Raw genomic sequence first — 20,240 nt, 5'->3', positions numbered from 1 at the left:
TGTTTTATCACCACTTCCATATATCTTTTTAACCAGGATGGCTTCTTGCCATCTGTAACTTTTTTTATGTCTGTAAAAGTGTGGTTTTTAGGGTATGGAATAGCATGTCCTTGAACAATTCTCAGTTTTTGTTAACACTTCCCACTTAAATTCCCAGTCAGCCAATAGTTCCTTTAAGCTTTAGAAAATTGGCCCTTTTAAAGTTCCAAATATACATATTCCTGGTTGGTACCATGTTCTGTTAGATCATGACCTGGCTATATTTACCTTGCACTGTCTGGTACTCTGAGTGCTGTTGTAACACACACAGTGAGAACAAGTGACAGCGACCATAGAGTCTCTGCAGGCTCGGGGTCAGAGTGGAATTTCTGCTGTCTGCTTTCCGGCTTTACAGCAAAATCCTGCACCTTGAAAGGGATTTGATGGGTACCAGAGCTTCGAGATGCCACTTTTTCCTCCTCTGTTAGAGCAGCCCGTTGTCATGTTGCACGATGACGAAGGCTGAGAGTTTGTCATGGATTCCATGACTTTGTGGGATCTTTGTGACTTCTGCAGAGCCAGTGCAGTTGCCCTGGGGGCCTCCTGAGTAGCTCAGGCAGCCCCTGGGCCAGCCACACTAGCTGTTGCTGGGGCAGTCTTGGGCCACCACGTCCCCCTTCCTCAGCAGCAGCAGGAGTTTGGGTGTGGGAGGGGGCTCAGGTCGGGAGGTTGGGTTGAGGGCTCTGGGCGGCGCTTACTTTGGGGGGGCTCCCCAGAAGCAGTGACATGTTCCTCCCTCGGCTCCTAAGCAGAGGCATGGTCAGGCGGCTCTGCATGCTGCCTCTGCCCACAGGTGCTGCTCCCACATCTTCCATTTGCTGCAATTCCCTGGTGTAGCTGGCGCTCGGGGGCAGCGTGCAGAGCTTCCTGGCTGTGCCTCTGCATAGGAGCCGCGGGAGAGACATGTCGCTGTTTCCAGGGAGTTGCGTGGAGCCGAGTAGGGAGCCTACCAGCACTGCCAACACCCCCCTTTCCTCCCCCGCCCCCCCCGAGTATCAGCGGGGGTCTGGGCTCCCCCCCTCCCCCCCCGAGAGCACCCGTGGTCCCCTCTAGGCTGCCCTCTTCCCCCAAGATTTAGTCAGGGATATATAGTACAAGTCATGGACAGGTCATAGGTCATGAATTTTTGTTTACTGCCTTTGACCTGTCCATGACTTTTACTAAAAAATAACCATGATTAAAACATAGTCTTAAGTATGATCTCCTGGCACTGCCTGATTGGAGTCCTGCAGCGGGAAGTGCATAGGTCTTGGATTGGTTAGACGCTCTGCTTGCCAGGAGTTTTCAGGAACTTGATTGGCCTGGGGCAGAGTCTCCTTTTCCCTTGTGCAGATCAATGGGGTTTCCTTCCCATTTTCCAGACAAATTCCACATGCAGGCTGGGAGTGAGCCCTGGGTGGTTAGAATACAAGTGCCCCTCTTTTACCCACAGTCATAGAGCTGACAGTGTGGTGGTGGAAGGCTGTGGGAGGACAGTTATACTGCAGAACAGTCTGGCAAGAGCTGCGTGGAGTCTCCATCATGAGAGAGATTCAACCCTGGGGAGAGAGGCCCTGCCTCAGGGTTTGCTCCATCCTAACTTGATGCAAGTGGAGGAATTCAAGGGTCCAGTGGATGTTCCTTCTAAGCTAATGGGGGTCTCATCAGCCATTTTTCTCATACAGGCTGCAGAATTTGCCCTTTGCCCTGACAAATCTCAACCTGAAGGCCCTGTGGCTTGCAGAGAACCAATCCCAGCCCATGCTGAAATTCCAGACAGAAGATGATAAGACGGGTGAAAAGGTTCTCACCTGTTACCTGCTGCCCCAGCAGCCGTCTCCCAGTCTAGGTAAGATGCCCCATGTGAGTGCTTCTCCATGGTGCCTTGCCTCCTCTGGAGAATAGGGAGATAGTCCTGTGGAGAAGGGCTGTCCTTTCTCTTCTCTCTGAGATGTGAGGCCAAGATTCCATTGTTGCCCTCTCCCCTGGTGTGTGTCTCTCGGTTCCTGTTCCCAGATGTCTCCTCTTCACCGCCCTTGGACTAGTCTCTGTTCATGTGGTTATTGCAGTTGATGTAACAGGCCTGGGCTCCCAGCTGGTGACATGGGGGATCTCCCCAAGTTGGAGAATGCTAAAGCTGTGAAACTGCCTCTTCAGCAGGTGGCATCAGCTCCCTTTAGCTAACCATTCCCTTTTGCTGCTGAACCAGAGGCTGCTCTGTCTGCTCTGTGCTATACAAGCATCACAGCTTCCTCTCTTCCTACCCAGCGCTGGAGCTGGATCCTTCATGGCCCCTTGTAGAGGTTGCCAAGTGTCATGCAACCCTGTCAGGGACCACTGAAGGGGTGACAGGACCCTGGCAACAGTTCTCTCTCTAAAGCCCCTGCCGCTTGGTGGCTATGGGGGTGCTCTCTGATAGAGATGGCCTTGTCAGTAGGAAGTGTGTCTCACCCAGGCCCCCAGTCCTCGTCGCTCAGGAGCCGGCTCTCTTTATCCTCTTTCTCTGCAGAGAATCTCCTGCAGAACAGCGTGGATGAAAGTTGGACAGACACCAACTTGAACCGGGTCAGTGTGATTCAGTTTTTGGACGAGCCCAAAGCTGATGATGACGAGGAGGCTGGAGCTGAGAAGAGAGTAAGAGAAACAGGCATGGTGGGTTGTTCAGGGCCTTGCCAGCTTCCTATGGAAATGTGTTCTGGAGACTTCTGCAGGGCAAGGAGCAATGTGTCTGCCCAGAGCTGCCTCTCCCTCCCCAAGGGATATGGTATGGGGTGTGGTATGAGCTGCATATTCTCCAGCCCTTGTGTCCCAGAATGGGGACGCCATCCAGGCTCAGGGGAACTAGTCTCTGTGCCAGGTCGTCCACTCCAGAGACATGTACAGCATGAGGGCTTGCAGGCGTAAGAGCAGCAGCTGCCAATAAGGGGCCTGTAGAGGGTTGCATTCCGGACACCTGTATATGAGGAATAGAACTGTTGCTACTAACTCACTTCAAAAAGGTTCACCAAATAGTCATCCCATGGCAGTGGCTTTCAGTCCCTGCAGTCCCACTGCACTGCTCCCAGTCCTCAGCCTCTTGATCTGGACAGACAGTCCCCCTGACTTGGGCACTAATGCACTGGAGGGGAAAACCCTGTATCCCATGACTGTGTTTCAGTCACTCAGCTTTTACAGCCCTAGGTGAAGTCACAGAGAAACATGGCCAGTTATTTTACTCCAAACTCTAGAGTGGTGAGGCATGGTGGAGGCCACAGCGACCTGTCTGTGATGCTAGAGCATCCAGCAGGACTTCTGACTTTAGCAGAGGGAGAGTCATTGGTCTGGAATCTAGCCCCTTGTAATAAAAAGAGGTTAGAGCAAGTCCCGGTGCTGGGCCTGCTCTGGGAGTCCCTAGGGCCTTCAGCCCCATGAGTGTTTGTGGTTTTCTACCACCATGTTCTATTGTTTGAAATGCTGTTCTCTTGCCTGTTGCTTTGGGACAGATCCACTCAATAAGTGCCATTGGCACTGCTGAGATGCAGGAGACTGTAGCATGCACTAAAGGAATACCAGAGAGATTAAGGGGAATCTACCTGTATTCTCCCCTCAGGGCTCCTGCTCACCATAGCACAGAATTAGAGGTGGGGGGCAGTATTCAGCCCAGTGGCAGTGAGGTGGGGCATAGTTGAGGCTGCATCTCCCCCTGGGTTGGGGCCAGCTCCAGGTTTGGCATTCTTTGTTGGCAAAGTGTGAGGATAAGCTGATGTGTAGTCAAAAGGTCTAGAGGCTCTGTGCACTGGCTCATCTGCTCTGATGCTCTCTTTCCCTGGCAGGGCCTGCAGCGCAGAGCAACTCCTCACCCTAGTGAGCTGAAGGTCATGAAGAAAGTGATCGAAGTTCGGCGCAATGAGGTATATTCTGCGAAGCCTGATGTGGACCTGGATTCTCCAAACTCAGAGGTGAGTGCTCCCCGCACAGAGAGCGGGACCAGACCAGAAAGTTGCAGAGCTCTCTGGCATGCACCTTTAATTGCACCAGCTGAGCAGTAGTTGACCCCTGCAGAGATCAGAGCCAGTAGTGTGGGAGCTCTGGAGTTGGGGCTTTATTGGATTGACAGTGCGGGGGGTGGTGCAGCATTTTTCTGCGGTGGGGCAGCAATGTCTGCAGGCTTGGCCAAAGGAGGGAATTGTTAGGAGGCACTGAAAGGAAGAGCACGTGGAATCCTGGTGCACTGACGTAGTGTGGGAGTCCCATGCAGAGGGGGCAGCAAGAGAGGGACAAGGAAAAAAGTGGGCATGAAAACTGGCACCATTGGCATAGTATGAGGAAGGCCAAAGGAGGTCAGCTTGCATGTGGGCTGGGCCAAGGCAGAGCAGGACCTTGACAGCCTGTGTGCAAAGTGATGCATTCTTAGGGCAGTTTTGGGCACAGGACTTGGCATCAGGCAACTCGGGAGTTGCCCCTGGCTCTGACCCTGACTGGATTGCTCTGTGACCTTTGTGTGAATCACTGCCCTTCTGAGTCATTCTGTCTGTGTTCCTTTGTCCTGGGGATAATGCGGCCCCCTCAGCGGGGAAGGAGCCGTAGTAATACGCTTGTAATGGCTTTCCCTTCGCTCCATACAGAGAGCTCCCAGTCGTACCCTGGTCATCCCCAAATGAGTGACAATGCACTGTTCTGCAGCTGCTAGCTGCTGAGTTCCCTACCAAAGTCTTGCCTCCCAGGTGTAACACTGGTGACCGCACTCTGTGCTGATAAGTACCAGGCTGGCTGTGCCACAAGTTGGGATGGAGTGAGCTAGGGAGTGGCACAGATGAGGCTGGGCAGCCCACTGAAGCAGTTGGGATCCTGCTGGGCCAGGGTCTGCAGCACTCGGTGTTGGTCCCATTCCACCTTCCTGTGTGCCCCTTTGGCTTTTGCCTCAGTTCTCACTGTCCCTCTCCCACAGGAGAAGAGGCTGAGTGCCATGTCCAATCGCAGCGAGGACTCGCATGTCTCCAACAGCACTGTCTCTGCCAACTTCAGGGAGGAAGAGGAGGAGGGGGGAGGGGGAGACAGGCTGAATGGGCAAGTGCCCAAATCACAGGAGCTGGAGAATGAGGCGAAGTCTGGAGCTGAAGAAGAGCAAGAGGTGGAGGCAGTGGCTGGTCAAGAGGAGGAGCTGGAAGTGGAGTACAATGAGGTAGGAGCTGCTCTGGGTTGTTTTGTGGAGGATCCTGATGGGGCCTGTCTGGAGATCTCCCAGAGGCAGAACAGCAGGGAGATGGCTGGAGGCATGGATGGGAATGGGAGGTGGGATAGAACCTGAATGTTTGCAGAGCAGGTGGGCACAGGCAGAGGCCATGGAAGTGAGGTATGGGTGGAAGGTCAGGGGAACAGGGGTGCTGGCAGGGTCGTGGAGCTGAGTGTGGTGGAAGCTGCTCTGGATGTTGCTCCTGGACCTGCCCTGAACAGTGTCAGAAGAGCAGGCCTTGGTCTGTTCCTCCGGCCTGTGTGCAGGGCCCAGCCCTGATTAGGTTGGCATTGCAGACCAGCAGCTGTCAATCCTTTGCCCCCAGGTCCAGCTGTTGTCTGAGGCTCACAGCCATTCATGGGTCTTTGTCATTGTAGCCCACAGTGCATTTTGCTGAGGACACTCTGATCCGGAGCGAGGATGAGGAAGAGGATGAAGACCGCCCGTTCCCAGTGGAGAAGCAGCGGCTGATCCGCAAGGACACACCGCACTATAAGAAACACTTTAAGATCACCAAGCTGCCCAAGCCAGAGGCAGTGGTGGCGCTCCTGCAGGGGCTGAACAGTGACAGGGTCCCTGAGGAGGAGGAGCTGGTGGGCTGCAATAACAATGCAGAGCCTGAGGAGCAGGAGGAGGCCTGGGACAAGGATGATATGAAGAACGGAGCCTTGTCCACGCAGCCGTCAGTCAAGGTAGGGCCTTGGGGGGTGCTGCACAAGCTGGGAACTCCCTGCTGCTCTCTGAGCTGCCTTTCTGCCTATCCAGCTTCTGGGTGGCAGAGGGTGGGTATCCAGAGCCCCGAAATGGCAGTGCTTTGAGCTGCCAGGCCCACATGGTGCTGAAGAGAAAACCTGAGAAGAGAGACTTCAGGAGACACTGTGCTGTGGGTGGAAGAGCTGGGCTTGTCTTGGGGTCAGTGCTGCTGGTTTGTAACCTTGCCAGCTTCCCAGACTCTCCTCCCTGTCTTCCGTCCAGACAGTATGTCTCACCCATTGCTGTAGGATGTGTTCCATGCTGTGAGAGTCATCCTCGTCCCCAACCTGAGACAGGTTTTCTCCTCCCAGCTCTGTGGGTGCTGCTTCTCTTCTGCACTGGGGTGAGCTCTCTTTCTGGGCAGATCTGTCATACTTGCTCTGGGTGCTGGCTCCCAGCCTGTTGCACAGAAGTGCCCCCTGTGGAAGGAATGGGTAGTGGCTGCAGAGTAGCACATTGGTCTCCCTTGTCCTGAGGAGCTGTGCTACTCCCGAGTCTTCAGGGTGGGGATGCATTCGAGTGGCACAAGCACTGTGTGCACTAGGAGAATTGTACTCTGCATTCACTTCACACAGCAGGCCCAGTGCTGCTCTGAGGGCACTGCCCTACCACGTACCATGGAGCACCATCCTGCTCATGTTTGCCCCGCTAGCAGTTGGAGAGGTGGGAGGGTATCTGCCCAGCTCTGAGTGGAGCTAACACGCTTGGGCAGGCACTTACGGGAACATTTGTCGAGAGAATGGTGTTCATGGGTTATCATGGAGATGTGTGGTGTGTGGCTAATGAGGTAACTGGGATGATCTGTGGTGTCAGCTGGAAGTGGGTTTGGAGTTGGTGGCTATGTTGTGAGGCATATCAAGCTGGGAGAGAATTAGGGTTATGATGTGGTGTAGTCTCCATTGTGGAATTGCCGTGCCCCCTCCCCCCCAAGCTGTGCCTTGGAGCTGGTATAAGGTGCTGGGTTGAAGCTTATGGTCCTATTCAGGCTAGGAGGCCCTCTGTCCCCTGTGGGGCTGGAGAGGCTCCCTGACCAAAGTGAGGGAGGTTTTCATGCACTCAGCATCTTTGGTTGATGTTGGGGCCTCCCTTTTTGCCTGCTCCCCTGGGGCTGCCGTGGTACCCAGCACACAGGCCCCTTGCCATGTGAGACGCTCCGAGCTGAAAACGAGAGATGTGTATCAGGAGTGTGCAAAGCTGGCTCTGGCCCTCCCTGCCTCCGAGTTCAGTTGTTACCTGGAAAATGGCCTGGACCAAGAAGGCTTCTTCCAGCCTGGCACCGTGGGCTTAGGGCCCACTCCTGTAGGTAAAGCCCAATGAAGATCATGCAGGCACCAGTGCCGCAGCTTCTGCATCTCCCCATGGTCAGATCTGTGCTGCTGATGGTTGCAAGGCCTCTACTAGGAGCTGCCCTTCTCAAGGGATTGGGTCAGATGCCTTTTCCAGCAAGGCAGACTTGCAGGCCTGACCTCTTCTCTGAGCTTCAATCCTGGAGTGGGGATGTGAGTGCTGTGTCCATGGGGAACTGCAGGTGAGGGGTGGGGGTGTGTGCGTGTGTTGGACAGGCAGAGAGGAGGCAGGGCAGTGTGGAGGTGGGAGTGAATCATGACCTAGAGTTTCTGGCATGAAAACTGGTGCCCTAGGGAAATCCCGAGGGGTCTCGTACTAGAGGTCTTCTGTGTACTGATGATGGACGTGGGAGCAGGACACTTGTGGCCTTTGGCAGGAAGGGCTGTTGTGCTGGAGCCTTTTCTCCAGGAGGGTTGCATGGTGAGATTGTGGGGTAGCCTCTGTCCCCTGTGTGCAGCAGCTGGGTGGTGCTACAGGGCCCTTCTCTCCTCTCTTCTGTATCATTCAATCCTTCATTCTTCCTGGATGGGGCACAACAGGGTTCATAATGGCAAGTAATGTTCAGCTCGTGAGGCTGGAGTTCAGATCCTAAGTGCCAAGCACAAACAATGTGGTCCCAGGGCATGGAGTTCTATGAGTCTGGCCTAGCAGGATTGGCATTCTCAGTGCTCTGACCACAGGGGAGGTGGCCCTGTCTGGTGCTCTGTGTGGTGAGTGGTGTGGGAGAGGAGATCTATCCCCATGCTGTGTGGCAGGGCCTGTCTCTTGGCGGTGTGCAGTCGGGTGGTGGTGGTGGTGGTAATGGTGGTGGGTTTGGTTTTTGCTCCACTAATCCGCATGCCTCTTTGCTGGTTCCTGTCCTAACAGGGGGTGTCGTTTGATCAAGCCAATAATCTGCTGATTGAGCCTGCTCGCATTGAGGAGGAAGAGGTCTGTACCATTCCTGCTGTTCTCTCTCTGCCAGAAATCATCCCACCTGCTTGATTTGCTTCCCAGTCTGAGTCATTGTTGCAGGGGGAATTCTGCTCTGTCTGGGACAAGTGGCTTCTGGACCTGACAAATAACAAATGCACAATGATTGTTTCTTCCCCATCTTTCCCCTCCTTCCCTGCCTTTCCATAACTGAGGTGAGAATGGCTGCAGCAGATCTGGGGAGAGGTGGGAGACGTTTAGGAACCCTGTGCAGGTTGAGAGTTCAATCCCTGCTTGCACTGAGGAAGAGGGGAGCTAGTCAGGTGCGTGGGGAGCGGGAGAGCAAGAAGCACCCCTTTTGTGAAGGGGGCTTTAAGGCAGCAGCGAAATCTGTTGGAGGTGGTGTCTGAGCACAAGGGCTTGGAATGACTGCTTGTACCCTACGGTGAGGCTGTAACTCAGGAGCCTGCGTGGTGCAGTAGGTGTGGGGATTGGAGCAAGTGTCTCCCAGCCCAAGTGACCGTGTGGTCCAGTGACTCATTCTCAGGGCAGTTTAAGGGAAGCTCTCAAAAGCACTATGGAAATGTCCTCTCTTCTTCTGCCCCTCTTCAGGACTTCGTGATGTTTCAAAGGAGATTCTGAAAGCAGCTGTAAGAGTCACTTTTGCAGCAGGTGACAGCAGAGGGATATTTTCTCTGCCTTCCAAACTCACTGGAATTTTCCAGAGCCCCATCTGTGTCACAGATCAAGCTTCTGCCTCTCGCTACCAGGGCTCACTCTGTCTATGTACTTTCTGACCGTTACCTGAGTGGGCTTGTCCTGTTCCTTGAGTCCAGGGGAGTCTCACCCTCTCGCTGCCACTCTGCAGTGGAGCCAGCTCCGCGGCTGGGAAGGAGGAGGTTTCTTCCTGATTTTCCAGGTGACATACGCAGCCTCTGCTGTTGGAATGTCTCCTGCCATCAGCCCTATTGCTCCATTCCCACTCAGGGGGCACTTTGGTCTGCTGGGAGCTGGCAGAGTACAGAAATGAGATGGGTGCCATCTGAACTACTGACAGCCAGACCATGTTGTCAGCACTGAATGCTCGCACCCAGAATGCTTCAGCTGTAATGATGATCTCTGCATCTCGTCTAGCATGTGCTGTACCAGACTCCTGGCATTGCTGCTGATGCAAGAGTGTGTCCTTAAACTTCCCTGTCTGCTCCCTCCCCTGTGCTTGATAGCCAGGCCTCTCCGTCTGGTACAGGAGCAGGAGTTTCTTGGAGCGGAGTTAGGAAAGGTCTGCTCTTTCTGTGGAAATGTTGGAGAGATGTTGGGCCTTGGGAAGAATGCAGGCTCGATGATTCTGAGCAGTTCTCCTCTCTGTGTATCCCAAGAATGTCTCCATGGCTCTGGAGTGCTGAAGGACATTCACATCAGATGAGGAAGCTCTGACAATACATCCCTCCCTGTCACTCAGGTACGTTTACACTGTGATAAAAGACCTTCAGCACAGCCATGGCTGGCTTGGGTCAGCTGTCTCAGACTCATGGGGCTATAAAATTGCAGTGTAGATGCTCGGGCTTGGGCTTCAGCCCGAAACCCCACAATGGACAGGAGGGCCCTAGAACTCGACTGCAGCCCGTACTTGAATGTGTACATTGCAGTTTTATAGCCCCACAGCCTGAGTCCGAGTCAGCTGACCCAGGCCAGCTGTGAGTCTTTTATTGCAATGTAGACATACTCCCACTGTTGAGTAAAGCTTGGGTGCTCCCCTCCTCTCTTATCGGGTTCAATGCCCTTCCTTCCTGCTGTTTGACACTGAGCTCCAGGCTCGGAGTGTCTTCTGCTGCTGAAGATGTAAGAGCCCAGGAAATCCCAGCTCTGCTTTCTCTCCCTCTGCCTGAGGGGGTGTAGCACACCCACTCTGGAGATGGTGAGGTGCTCAGGCCCCATGGACTTGGCAGTACTGTCAGCTAGAAAAACCAACCTTCTTACTAGCGAATGGAGCCCAGGGCGCCGGGATCACTAAATAAGTGAGCACGGAGTGCAGAAGCAGGTCTTATGGTGAAATCGCAGGTGGGAGCTTCAAGAGCGGCATGAGGCACTGAATGCCAGGACATCACCACTGGGTATTGCCTGTGTCTTCAGGGTGAGGCTGCTGGAGCAGGGCGTGAACACACTGTTCAGCAGGTGTTCTTGGGCCAGGTTTTCTCTTGGCACCAGTAATGGGCACGTGCTCTGACCTGAAGGGTGCTGTGTGCAGGGATGTTCCCCTGGCTCATGGACTCCGCCTGTGGGGCTCAAGTGAGGTCCTGTGCAAGGAAGAAGCCCCATATATAGGCATGACTCCTAATGGGAGGGGCAAGGATTTCTATGCATTACCCCAGGGGTTATCTTTTTCTCTGGCTGGCACAGAATCCAGGAAGCCCCCACAGTCAGCTGTTGGTCTGTGCTCGGTTGTTCAGCACATAAACTACTTTGTTCCAGACGGATTCTTCAGTCCCATTTGGTTGTTGTTTCCCCAAATCCTCCCTGTCTTGGGCCCAGGGCAGGGCTGGTCCCTACATTGTATTCTGCACGGTTCTGTCCAGTCCAGTTTAAATGGCTTGTGTAAAGGAGCTCTTGCTCTTCCATTAGCAATGTGTTCCGCCTGTGTGAGATGCTTCCCCTGGTGATGGGGCCCACCTTCCCCCTCCATCAAGGGAGACAAATCCCTTTTGTGATCCATTTCACTGCCAGCCCAGGAGGCTTTCCATGCTATTGAGCCTGACTATCCCTTTGCTCTGCTCTTCTCGTCCCTCCTGTTTTGTGCCCGCTTGTCCCAGGCTTAGGGCTTCCTGTCCCCATCTGTGTGGCTGTGTACAGAGCAGTCCCTTGCTGCTGCCTCCATGAGCCTCCTGAGGACCTGGCACATCTTGGTGTCAGAAGGCAGCATAAGATCAGTCCAGGCTCAGGGCTGTCTTCTCCAGGGGAGCTCCCCTCGGCCCTCTTCGGCTCCTCCTCTGGCCTCATGTTTTCCATCTGAGGCTGGTGCTTACACTGAACATGCATAACTGATGAAAGTGCCTGGGTCCTGGCTGGATGTAGTGTGGGACTGGGCTAAGTCCCTGGAACTTGTGAAAGTCACTAAGGGGTACTGTGCAGGGTAGGCAGTGGCTGGGGGAAGGAGCGGGTTAGGGTCCTGAGCTGCTCCCTTTCCCCCTTCTGGGAATAGCTGTCTTGAGATGTTTCCCCTGCTTATGGGGCCCCATGTTCTCTTGGCCCAGTGTGCAATAAGGAGCAGCACCAGGCTGGGGGTGGGACAGTGTAACTTCCAGAGGACGGAAATTCTTAGGTTCAGAGCAGGTGGTTGATGGCTGTAGCTGGTCTGGGTGGGACTCGCCTTCAGCCAAAAGTTGTGTCCCTAGGGAAACTACTGTGTAAACAGATGCACTGATCGTGCGTGGGCTCATGGGGGTCCTTGGGGTCCAGCAGGAAACAGTGGTTTTGTATCTGCAGGGCTGGGCCGGGCCAGGCCAGGACTCACCAATGGCTGCAGTCCTCCAGTGTGTGGGTCACAGTTCTAGCATCTGCACCTGGAAAGTCCAGAGAAAGCAAAACCAAATTTGGACATGAGCCCCATGTGCCTGGCCCGATACCTTGTGGGGCACCAGCCTTGGCTCTGCTGGAACTGCCAATGGGAGTGAATCCCAGAAAGGAAGGTCTTCAGCCACCTCTCTTGGCATGTTCAGCCCCAGGAGCAGGAGCATCCCAGTGGGTGGATGAGAGCAACTCCCAGAGCAGCCAGGGCCTTAAGGATCCTGTCTAGCATCTGAGAAGGTCACCTCCCTGGGAAGTGATCCCAGGGGATGAATAGTTGTGTTCTGCCCCAATTGGTGCTCACAGGTGGGTGTGAGGACAATCTCAGTCACAGCCTATTGCAGTAGGTAACAGGCCTGGCTGAGCACTGAGGCCTTCACCAGAGAGCTGTGGCAGCCTCAGGGAAATGCAGGAACAACAGGGCCAGTGGGAGTGTGAAGCCCCAGAGCATCCTGGAGAGGCAGCTGTCCTCCCCCGAACAGAAGGTGCCAGCATGGCTTCTCCCTCTTCCTGCAGAGCATGTACAGCCCAGTCCCAGCCTCTTCTCCCTCTGGCCCACGCTGAACTAGTGCTGCAGTTGTGTGAGGTTTGTTCTCTGTCTTGTGCTCTAGAAATGCCAAGCCATGTCTGCACAAGCTCTCCAACAAAATGTAATTCCAGCCTAGGAAGGAAAGTTATGAGCAGAGATAGAAGACAGTGCTGCAGCCTCCCCTGCCCCTCCACTCATCCGGTTTTCACAGTCAGGAATGACCTGCTGGAGGTTCCTTTTAATCCAGGCCAAAGACCATGTGGCCTCAGGAGTCCATGTCTATGGATATCTACCTCCACCTCCATGGAGACAACTGTTGGGTCTAGGTAGGCATCTGAGACCAAAGAGAAACAGAAGAACTGCTGGGGGCCCCATCTAACCTAGACTTCTGTGTCTTATGGAGCTGGAACCCAGTTTCGTAGAACTCTGCCACTACAGGAAGGATGGTGTGTGGTTAAAGCACAAGACTACATGTCAGATACGGATTCTGCTTCTGGCTTTGACCCAGTTCTGAGACCTTGGGCAAGTCCCTTCCCCTCTCTTTGTTTCCGTTTCCACAGCTGTTTCTTGGAGCTGATGCTGCCCTGCTGCGCGACAGGCTGTTTGTGAGGAACTGAAGGGCAAGATATTGCTCTTCTAAGTGGTGAGGCTGCTCTGTTTCAGAGATGTCATCTCAGAAATAAAAAAGGTCCACAGAGCGTGTCTGGACTGAGAATGGCAGCTGGGTGCTCCACCGAAGTCTGTGTAACTGACTCAGGCTTCTTAATCTGGAGACCAAAACCCGAGGAGAAAGGGGTATGAGAGAGTGTTTGCTGTCAAGGCCAGGTGTGTGGGGGGCTCCTGGTCACCCATCTGGAACTGTCCCATAGCACTCTCCTCACTAAGGACAGAGCTGAGAACTAGCAGTGTTTGCTGTGCGGCTGGGAGGAGCCTGGCAAGCTTCCTTATTCCTAGAGGAGGCTTTCCCAATAGCACAAGGTGAGCTACAGAGAACATGCTGGGAATCTCCTGCTGTAGCTAAAGCTGCTAGACAATTTCCGTTCAAACTCTCTGTTCGCGCAGGCTCAGAGCTCCCTGACACATGCACCTGAGGGCCAAGATTCTCCACTTTCAGCATCTGAGTGAAGGTGAATTGAAACAAAATACCATCTGGTGTTTTTGAATCAGAAGAAGAGAAAAAGCCAATAATCATTCCCCCCTTTAAAAATAATCTTACCTGTCTTCCTGCAAGGATAGCTCAGAAATGTCACTCTGGATACAAATAATCCCCTCGTGCCAAAGTGCAAGCCCCATGTGGGCACCACAGTTATAAATTCCCCTCCTTGGACCAGACTTCCCATGCCCCCTTTGTCTGGATCCCTAGGGCGGAGTTGTACCTCTGGTGTCTGCCCAGTAGGACCTACAGGCCTGTGGAGGATGCTGCCCGTTTTGGAGAACTTGGGGATACAAATCTTCAGTCCACCTGAAAGGGGGGTTGGTTCATAGATTTTTTTTTTTTTTTTTTTAAAGGCCTGAAAGTATAATACGGGACAGAGAATTTCACTCAGTTACTTCTGTATTGAGCCTAATGATTTGTGTTTGACTAAAGCAGCTTCCAGAGAAGCATCCAGTCTGGATTTGAAGGCTTCAAGAGATGAAGAATCCACCACTTCCCTTGGGAGTCTGTTGCAGTGGTTAATCTCTCTTGCTGTTGTGATACAGGAGGGCCAGGGAGCAGTGGTAGAGTATTTGAGAGGAAATATATAAGACCAAGACTAATTAAGGCGTGCTTCCCTGTAGACTAGGGATGGTGGCTACAGGTTAATTGGAGCACCTGCAGTCAATTAAGGCCCTGTCAGGAACCTAATAAAACCTCCCTGCTTCAGGCAGACAAAGGAAGGAGAGAGGACTGGAGCTTGGAGGTGTGCTGTGAGACTTGAAAGATCAGAGAACCGAAATAAGGGAGACTCCCTCCCCCCAGTGTCTAAAGACTAAAGGCACGCAACCCAAGGGGGAAGAGGGTAAGAACCCACAGGGGTTGAGAGGGGCTGGGGCTCAAAGTAAGGAGCAAACCCAGATCCCTCCCCTGCTTCTCTTCTTTACCACCTTCCCGGGCCACTAGCTGGGCCCTCGATGCCCCAAGAGCAGGGGCAAGGGGTGGCATCTTAGCCCCCTGCCAAGAAAAGCGCAGGACCCACCATACTAACATCGGCCATTTTCTCACACTGGTTTTAAAAAAAAAAAAAAAAGCCTAACTTCCAATCTGAATTTGTCTGCCTTCAGTGTCTAGCCATTTCAGCCCGGGTCTTGTTGTGTCTTCTTGTGCTAGCTTAAAGAGCCATTTAGTATCAGATATTTTCTCCCCATATAGGTATATGTAGACTGTAATCAAGTCATCTCTCACTCTTATTTTTGATAAGATAAACAGATTGAGCTCTTTACATCTCTCACTGTAAGGCATTGTCTCCAGTTCTCAGATAATTTTTGTGGCCTTTTCAATTTTTCAACATCCTCCTATAAATGTGGACACCAGAACTGGATGCAGTATTCCATCATTGGTCTTAACAATACCATCCATACAAAACAGAGGTAAAATCACCTTCCTACTCCCTGTGCTTTCTTTGTATACCCAAGGATCATATTAGCCTGTTTTGCCACAGTGTCTCACTGGGAGCTCATGTTCAGTGCTTGTCTACTATGACCCCTAAATCCTTTTCAGTCAGTACCTTGCATGATGAGTCCCCCAGTCCATAGGTCTGGCATTCACTCAGTGTTCCTAGGTGTATAACTTGGCATTTAGAATACTGCGTGCCGTTCTGGAGCCTGGGCTCAAGAAAGGTTAATTCAGACTCGAACGGAAGTGAGAAGGGCTGCTAGGATGCTTAGGGCAATGGAAAGCCTGTCTCACAAGAGTAGTCTGAGAGCTTGGCTTGTTTAGCCTAGCAAAGTAAAAGATGAGAGAGGATCTGATTGCTCTCTATAAATACAACAGGGGGCTAATAACCAGGGAGGGAGAAGAGCTACCTAAGCCAGAACATAATGTTGGTGCAACAACAAATGGGGACAAACTGGTTATGAATAAATTGAGGCTGGAAATTAGAAGAAGGTTCAGAGGAGTGAGATTCTGGAACAACCTCCCAAGAGGGAGTAGTGGGGCAAACACCCTAACAAGTTTGAAGATCGAGCTTGTTAACTCTATGTATGGGATGAAAGGAAGAGGGCAGGCAGTTTGGGTGAAAGGGACCATGAAATGATCGATTTCATGATTCAAGGGAAAGGAAGGAGTGAGAGCAGCAGAATAAGGACAATGGACTTCAAAAAAAAAAAAAAAAAAGAAAAAGAAAAGAAAAAGAAGAAAAGACTTAAACTGGGAGGTAAGGTCTTGTGGGAAGAAAATTTAAGGGATAAAGGAGTTCAGAAGAGCTGGCAGTTTCTCAAAGAGACTATATTAAATGCACAACTGTCCACTATTCTGATCCAAAGGAAAGATAGAAAGAATAGTAAGAGGCCAATATGACTCCCTCAGGGGCTTTTTAATTATCTGAAAATCAAAAAGGAGTCCTACAAGAGTGGAAACACGAATGAATTGCTAAGGAGGAACACACAAGAATAGCACAAGCAGGTAGGGACAAAATCAGAAGTGCTAAGGCACAAAATGAGTTACACCAGCCAGGGACATAAAAGGCAATAAGAAGAGGTTCTTTAAATACATTAGGAACAAGAGAAAGAAAAAAAGGGGGAGGGGAAGGAGAGCTAATAACTAGGGCTGTCAAGCAATTACAAAAATTATTGCGATTAATGGCACTGTTAAACAATAATAGAATACCATTTATTTAAATATTTTTCAATGTTTTCTACATTTTCAAATATATTGATTTCAATCATAACACAGAATACAGAGTGTACAGTGCTCGCTTTATATTTATTTTTTATTACAAATATTTGCACTGTAAAAATCAAAAGAAATTGTATTTTTCAATTCACCTTATACAAGTACTGTAGTGCAATCTTTATCATGAAAGTTGAACTTACAAATGTAGAATTATGTACCAAAAAAAAAACCTGCATTCAAAAATAAAACAATGTAAAACTTTAGAGCCTATAAGTCCACCCAGTCCTATTTCTTGTTCAGCCAATTGCTCAGACAAACAAGTTGGTTTACATTTTCAGGAGATAATGCTGGCCACTTCTTGTTCACGATCTCACCTGAAAGTGAGAACAGCGCTTGCATGGCAGTATTGAAGCTGACTTTGCAAGATATTTATGTGCCAGATGCGCTAGAGTTTCATATGTCCCTTCATGCTTCAACCACCATTCCCGGGGACATGCATCCATGCTGATGATGGGTTCTGCTCGTTAACAATCCAAAGCAGTGCGGACGAATGGATGTTCATTTTCATTATCTGAGTCCGATGTCACCAGCAGAAGGTTGATTTTCTTTTTTGGTGGTTCAGGTTCTGTAGTTTCCGCATTGGAGTGTTGCTCTTTTACCTCCTCCATGCTCAGATTTTGGAATGCACTTCAGATACTTAAATCTTCGATGGAGAGCTGTAGCTATCTTTAGAAATCTCACATTGGTATCTTCTTTGCTTTTAGTTAAATCTACAGCGAAAGTGTTCTTAAAGTGAACAACATGTGCAGAGTTGTCCTCTGAGGCTGCAATAACATGAAATATGTGGCAGAATGTGGGTAAAATAGAGCCGGAGACATACAATTCTCCCCCAAGGAGTTCAGTCAGAAATTTAATTAGCGCATTATTTTTTTTAATGAGTGTCATCAGCATGGAAGCACGTCCTCTGGAATGGTGGCCGAAGCATGAAGGGACATACGAATGTTTAGCATATCTGGCATGTAAATACCTTGCAGTGCTGGCTACAAAGGTGCCATGCAGATGCCTGTTTTCACTTTCTTATTTACAATGTCACCAGAAGTGGGCAGCATTAGCTCCCATTAATCCAAACAAACTTGTTTGTCTTAACAATTGGCTGAACAAGAAGTAGGACAGAGTGGACTTGTAGGCTCTAAAGTTTTGCATTGTTTTGTTTGCGTGCTATTGTGTAACAAAAAAAATCTACATTTGTAAGTTGCACTTTCACAACAGAGATTGCACTACAGTACTTGTATGAGGTGAACTGAAATACTATTTTTGTTTCATTTTTATAGTGCAAATATTTGTAATATAAAGTGAGCACTGTACACTTTTTGTATTCTGAGTTGTAATTGAAACCGATATATTTGAAAATGTAGAAAAACTTCTAAAAATATTTAATAAATTTCTATTGGTATTCTGTTGATTAACAGTGCGATTTAAAACTGCGATTAATCACAATTAATTTTTTTGAGTTAATCGTGTGAGTTAACTGCGATTAATTGACAGCGCTCCTAATAATGGATGACATCAAGAAGGCCAAGATGTGTAATGTCCGTTTTGCTTCGGTCTTCACTAAGAAGGCTAATAACAGATACTCAACACAATTACTATTAACAAGGGGAAGAAATGCAAGCCAAACTAGGGAAAGAACAGGTTCGCTGAAGCAATCTCTGAACTGTCAGCAATTACCTTTGAGAACTCATGGAGGATAGGTGAGGTCTCAGGACAGCGTAGAAGGGCAAACATAGTACCTGTCTTTTAAAACGGGGAAGAAAGAGATCCCAGGGAGTTCTAGTCCAGTCAGCTTGACTTTGATACCTGGAGAGAAACTGGAACAAATTATTAAACATTCAGTTTGTAAGAACCTGGAGGATATTAGGGTTATGTAGAATAACCAGCATGGATTTGTCAAGAACAGATTATGCCAAACCAACCTCATATCCTTCTTTGACAGGGTTACTGGCCTAGTGGATGTGGGGAGGCAGCAGACAGGATGTCTTGATTACAGTAAGGCTTTTGACAGTCTCAAATTAGAGAAATTTGGTCTAGATTAAATTACTATAAGGTAGGTGTATAAGTGCTTGAAAGACGGCACTCAAATAATAGTTTTAAATGATTTGCTCTCACACTGGGAGGGTGTATCTAGGGGGCTCCTGCAAGGGTCAGTCCTGGGTCTGGTTCTATTTAATATATTCATTAATGACTTCGATAATGGAGAGGAGAGTACACTTATGAAATTTGCAGATTATACCAAGCTGGGAGGGGTTGCATGCCTTTTGGAGGACAGAATTAGAATTCAAAACAATCATGATAAATTAGAGAATTGTTCCGAATTCAACAAATGAAATTCAATAAAGACAATTGTAAAGCACTTCACTTTGGAAGGGAAAATCAAATGTCCAATTACAAAATGGAGAGTAATTGGCTAGGTGGCAGTACTGCTGAAGAGGATCTGAGAATTATAGTGGATCACAAATTGAATATTAGTCAACAATGTGGTGCAGTTGTGAAAAAGGCTACATTTTGGGTATATTAACAGGAGTGTCATATGTAAGATACAGGAGCTTATTGTTCTGCACTACTTGACACTGATGAGGCCTTAGCTAAAGTATTGAGTCCAATTCTGGGTAAATACATTTTAGGCAAGATGTGAATCAGCTTAAAAAAAAACTGGCCCTGTTTAGTCACGAGAAAAGAAGAGTGGGGGGGGGGACCTAATACGTTTTCCAATATGTTAAGGACTGGTATAAAGAGGATGGTGATCAATAGTTCTCCACATCCACTGAAAGTAGGACAGGAAGTAATGGGCTTAATCTGCAGCAAAGTTAGATATTAGGAAAAACTTTTGCTATCACCATAGTTAAACTCTGGAATAGGCTTTCAGTGGAGGTTGAGGAATTGGAGGTATTTAGAACAGGTTCAACAAACACGTGTCAGTGCGGGTCTAGGTTTACTTGGTCCTCCCTCAGCAAAGAGGGCTGGACTTGATCTCTCAAGGTCCCTCCCAGCCCTACATTTCTATGATGGGGTTGCCTCTAAGTCAGAGGCGGGCAAACTTTTTGTCCTGAGGGCCATATCAGGTTTCCAAAATTGTATGGAGGGCCGCTTAGGGGAGGCTGTCTCCCCAAACAGCCAGGCGTGGCCTGGCCCCCGCCTCCGTCCCCCCGCTTCTTGCCCCCTGATGTCTCCGCTGGGACTCCTGCCTCCTCCACCACCTCCTCCCCCCGGACCCTCCCACCCCTGACTGCCCCCTGCTGCCCCATCCAACCCCCCCTGTTCTCTGCGCTCTGACTGCCCCGGCCCCTATCCACGCCCCTACCCTCTGACCACCACCCCAAACTCCTCTGCCCCCTTAACACGCTGCCTGGAGCACCGGTGGCTGGCGGCGCTACAGCTGCGCCCCCCAGAGCACCCCCGGGTCAGGCTGCGGCTCTGCACCTGCGTTGCCCGGCTGCCCAGAGCCTTGCGCCGGCGGTGCAACGCGCTGAGGCTGTGGGGGAGGGGCCGGGGACTAGCCTCCTGGGCCAGGAGCTCAGGGGCCGGGCAGGAGAGTCCCATGGGCCGTAGTTTGCCCGCCTCTGTTCTAAGAGCAAAGGACTGAATTTGACACAGGAGGTCTTTATGCAGTAACTTTTATCAGCCAAACTCGTAAGCATATCAAATAATGAAATCAGGTTTGTTTGACAAGACCAGTTTTCCATAAAACCATGTCAGCTTCTATTAGTTCTATTCCTATCCTTTAATTCTTTATTGAATAAATCCCATATTAGCTTTGTTGCTCAGTATTGTTGTCGGGCTAACTGGCCTGTAATTACCTGTGTCATCTTGCTTGCCTTCTTTGAATATTGGCATGACATTTGCACTCTTCCAGTCTACTAGAATTTCCTCAATATTCCAAGATCTATTAAAAATTAACATCAGTGGGCCAGACCTCTCCTTAGCCAACTTTTTTAATACACTTGGGTGCAAGTTTTGCAGACCTGCTGATTTAAAATTGTTTATCCCTAGTAGATGCTGTTCAGCATTCTACTTAGTTACTAATGGACTGGAACATACTT

General features: G+C 50.3%; 1 protein-coding gene across 29 annotated transcripts in view; it reads left to right on the top strand.

Annotated features, from left to right (window-relative positions):
- Positions 1 to 20,240, top strand: part of SCRIB (scribble planar cell polarity protein) — a 239,190-nt gene that overhangs the window by 47,923 nt on the left and 171,027 nt on the right. For 28 of the 29 annotated variants that reach the window (XR_013635276.1, XM_078851365.1, XM_078851361.1 and 25 more), the window contains exons 11-16: positions 1,704 to 1,867; positions 2,528 to 2,652; positions 3,831 to 3,956; positions 4,946 to 5,179; positions 5,608 to 5,922; positions 8,198 to 8,260. Coding sequence is in view for 28 of the 29 variants with exons in the window: in XM_078851365.1 (XP_078707491.1) it covers positions 1,704 to 1,867; positions 2,528 to 2,652; positions 3,831 to 3,956; positions 4,946 to 5,179; positions 5,608 to 5,922; positions 8,198 to 8,260 (1,027 nt within the window). In the remaining variant the exon portion in view is untranslated. The remainder of the gene's footprint in view (positions 1 to 1,703; positions 1,868 to 2,527; positions 2,653 to 3,830; positions 3,957 to 4,945; positions 5,180 to 5,607; positions 5,923 to 8,197; positions 8,261 to 20,240) is intronic. The other variant, XM_078851362.1, reaches the window with a different exon arrangement.

The sequence above is a fragment of the Lepidochelys kempii genome, chromosome 2 (genome assembly GCF_965140285.1).
Source record: "Lepidochelys kempii isolate rLepKem1 chromosome 2, rLepKem1.hap1, whole genome shotgun sequence".
Lineage (NCBI taxonomy): Eukaryota > Metazoa > Chordata > Testudines > Cheloniidae > Lepidochelys > Lepidochelys kempii.
Note: the sequence above shows the minus strand (reverse complement) of the source record. Positions and strands in the feature narration are given on the sequence as shown.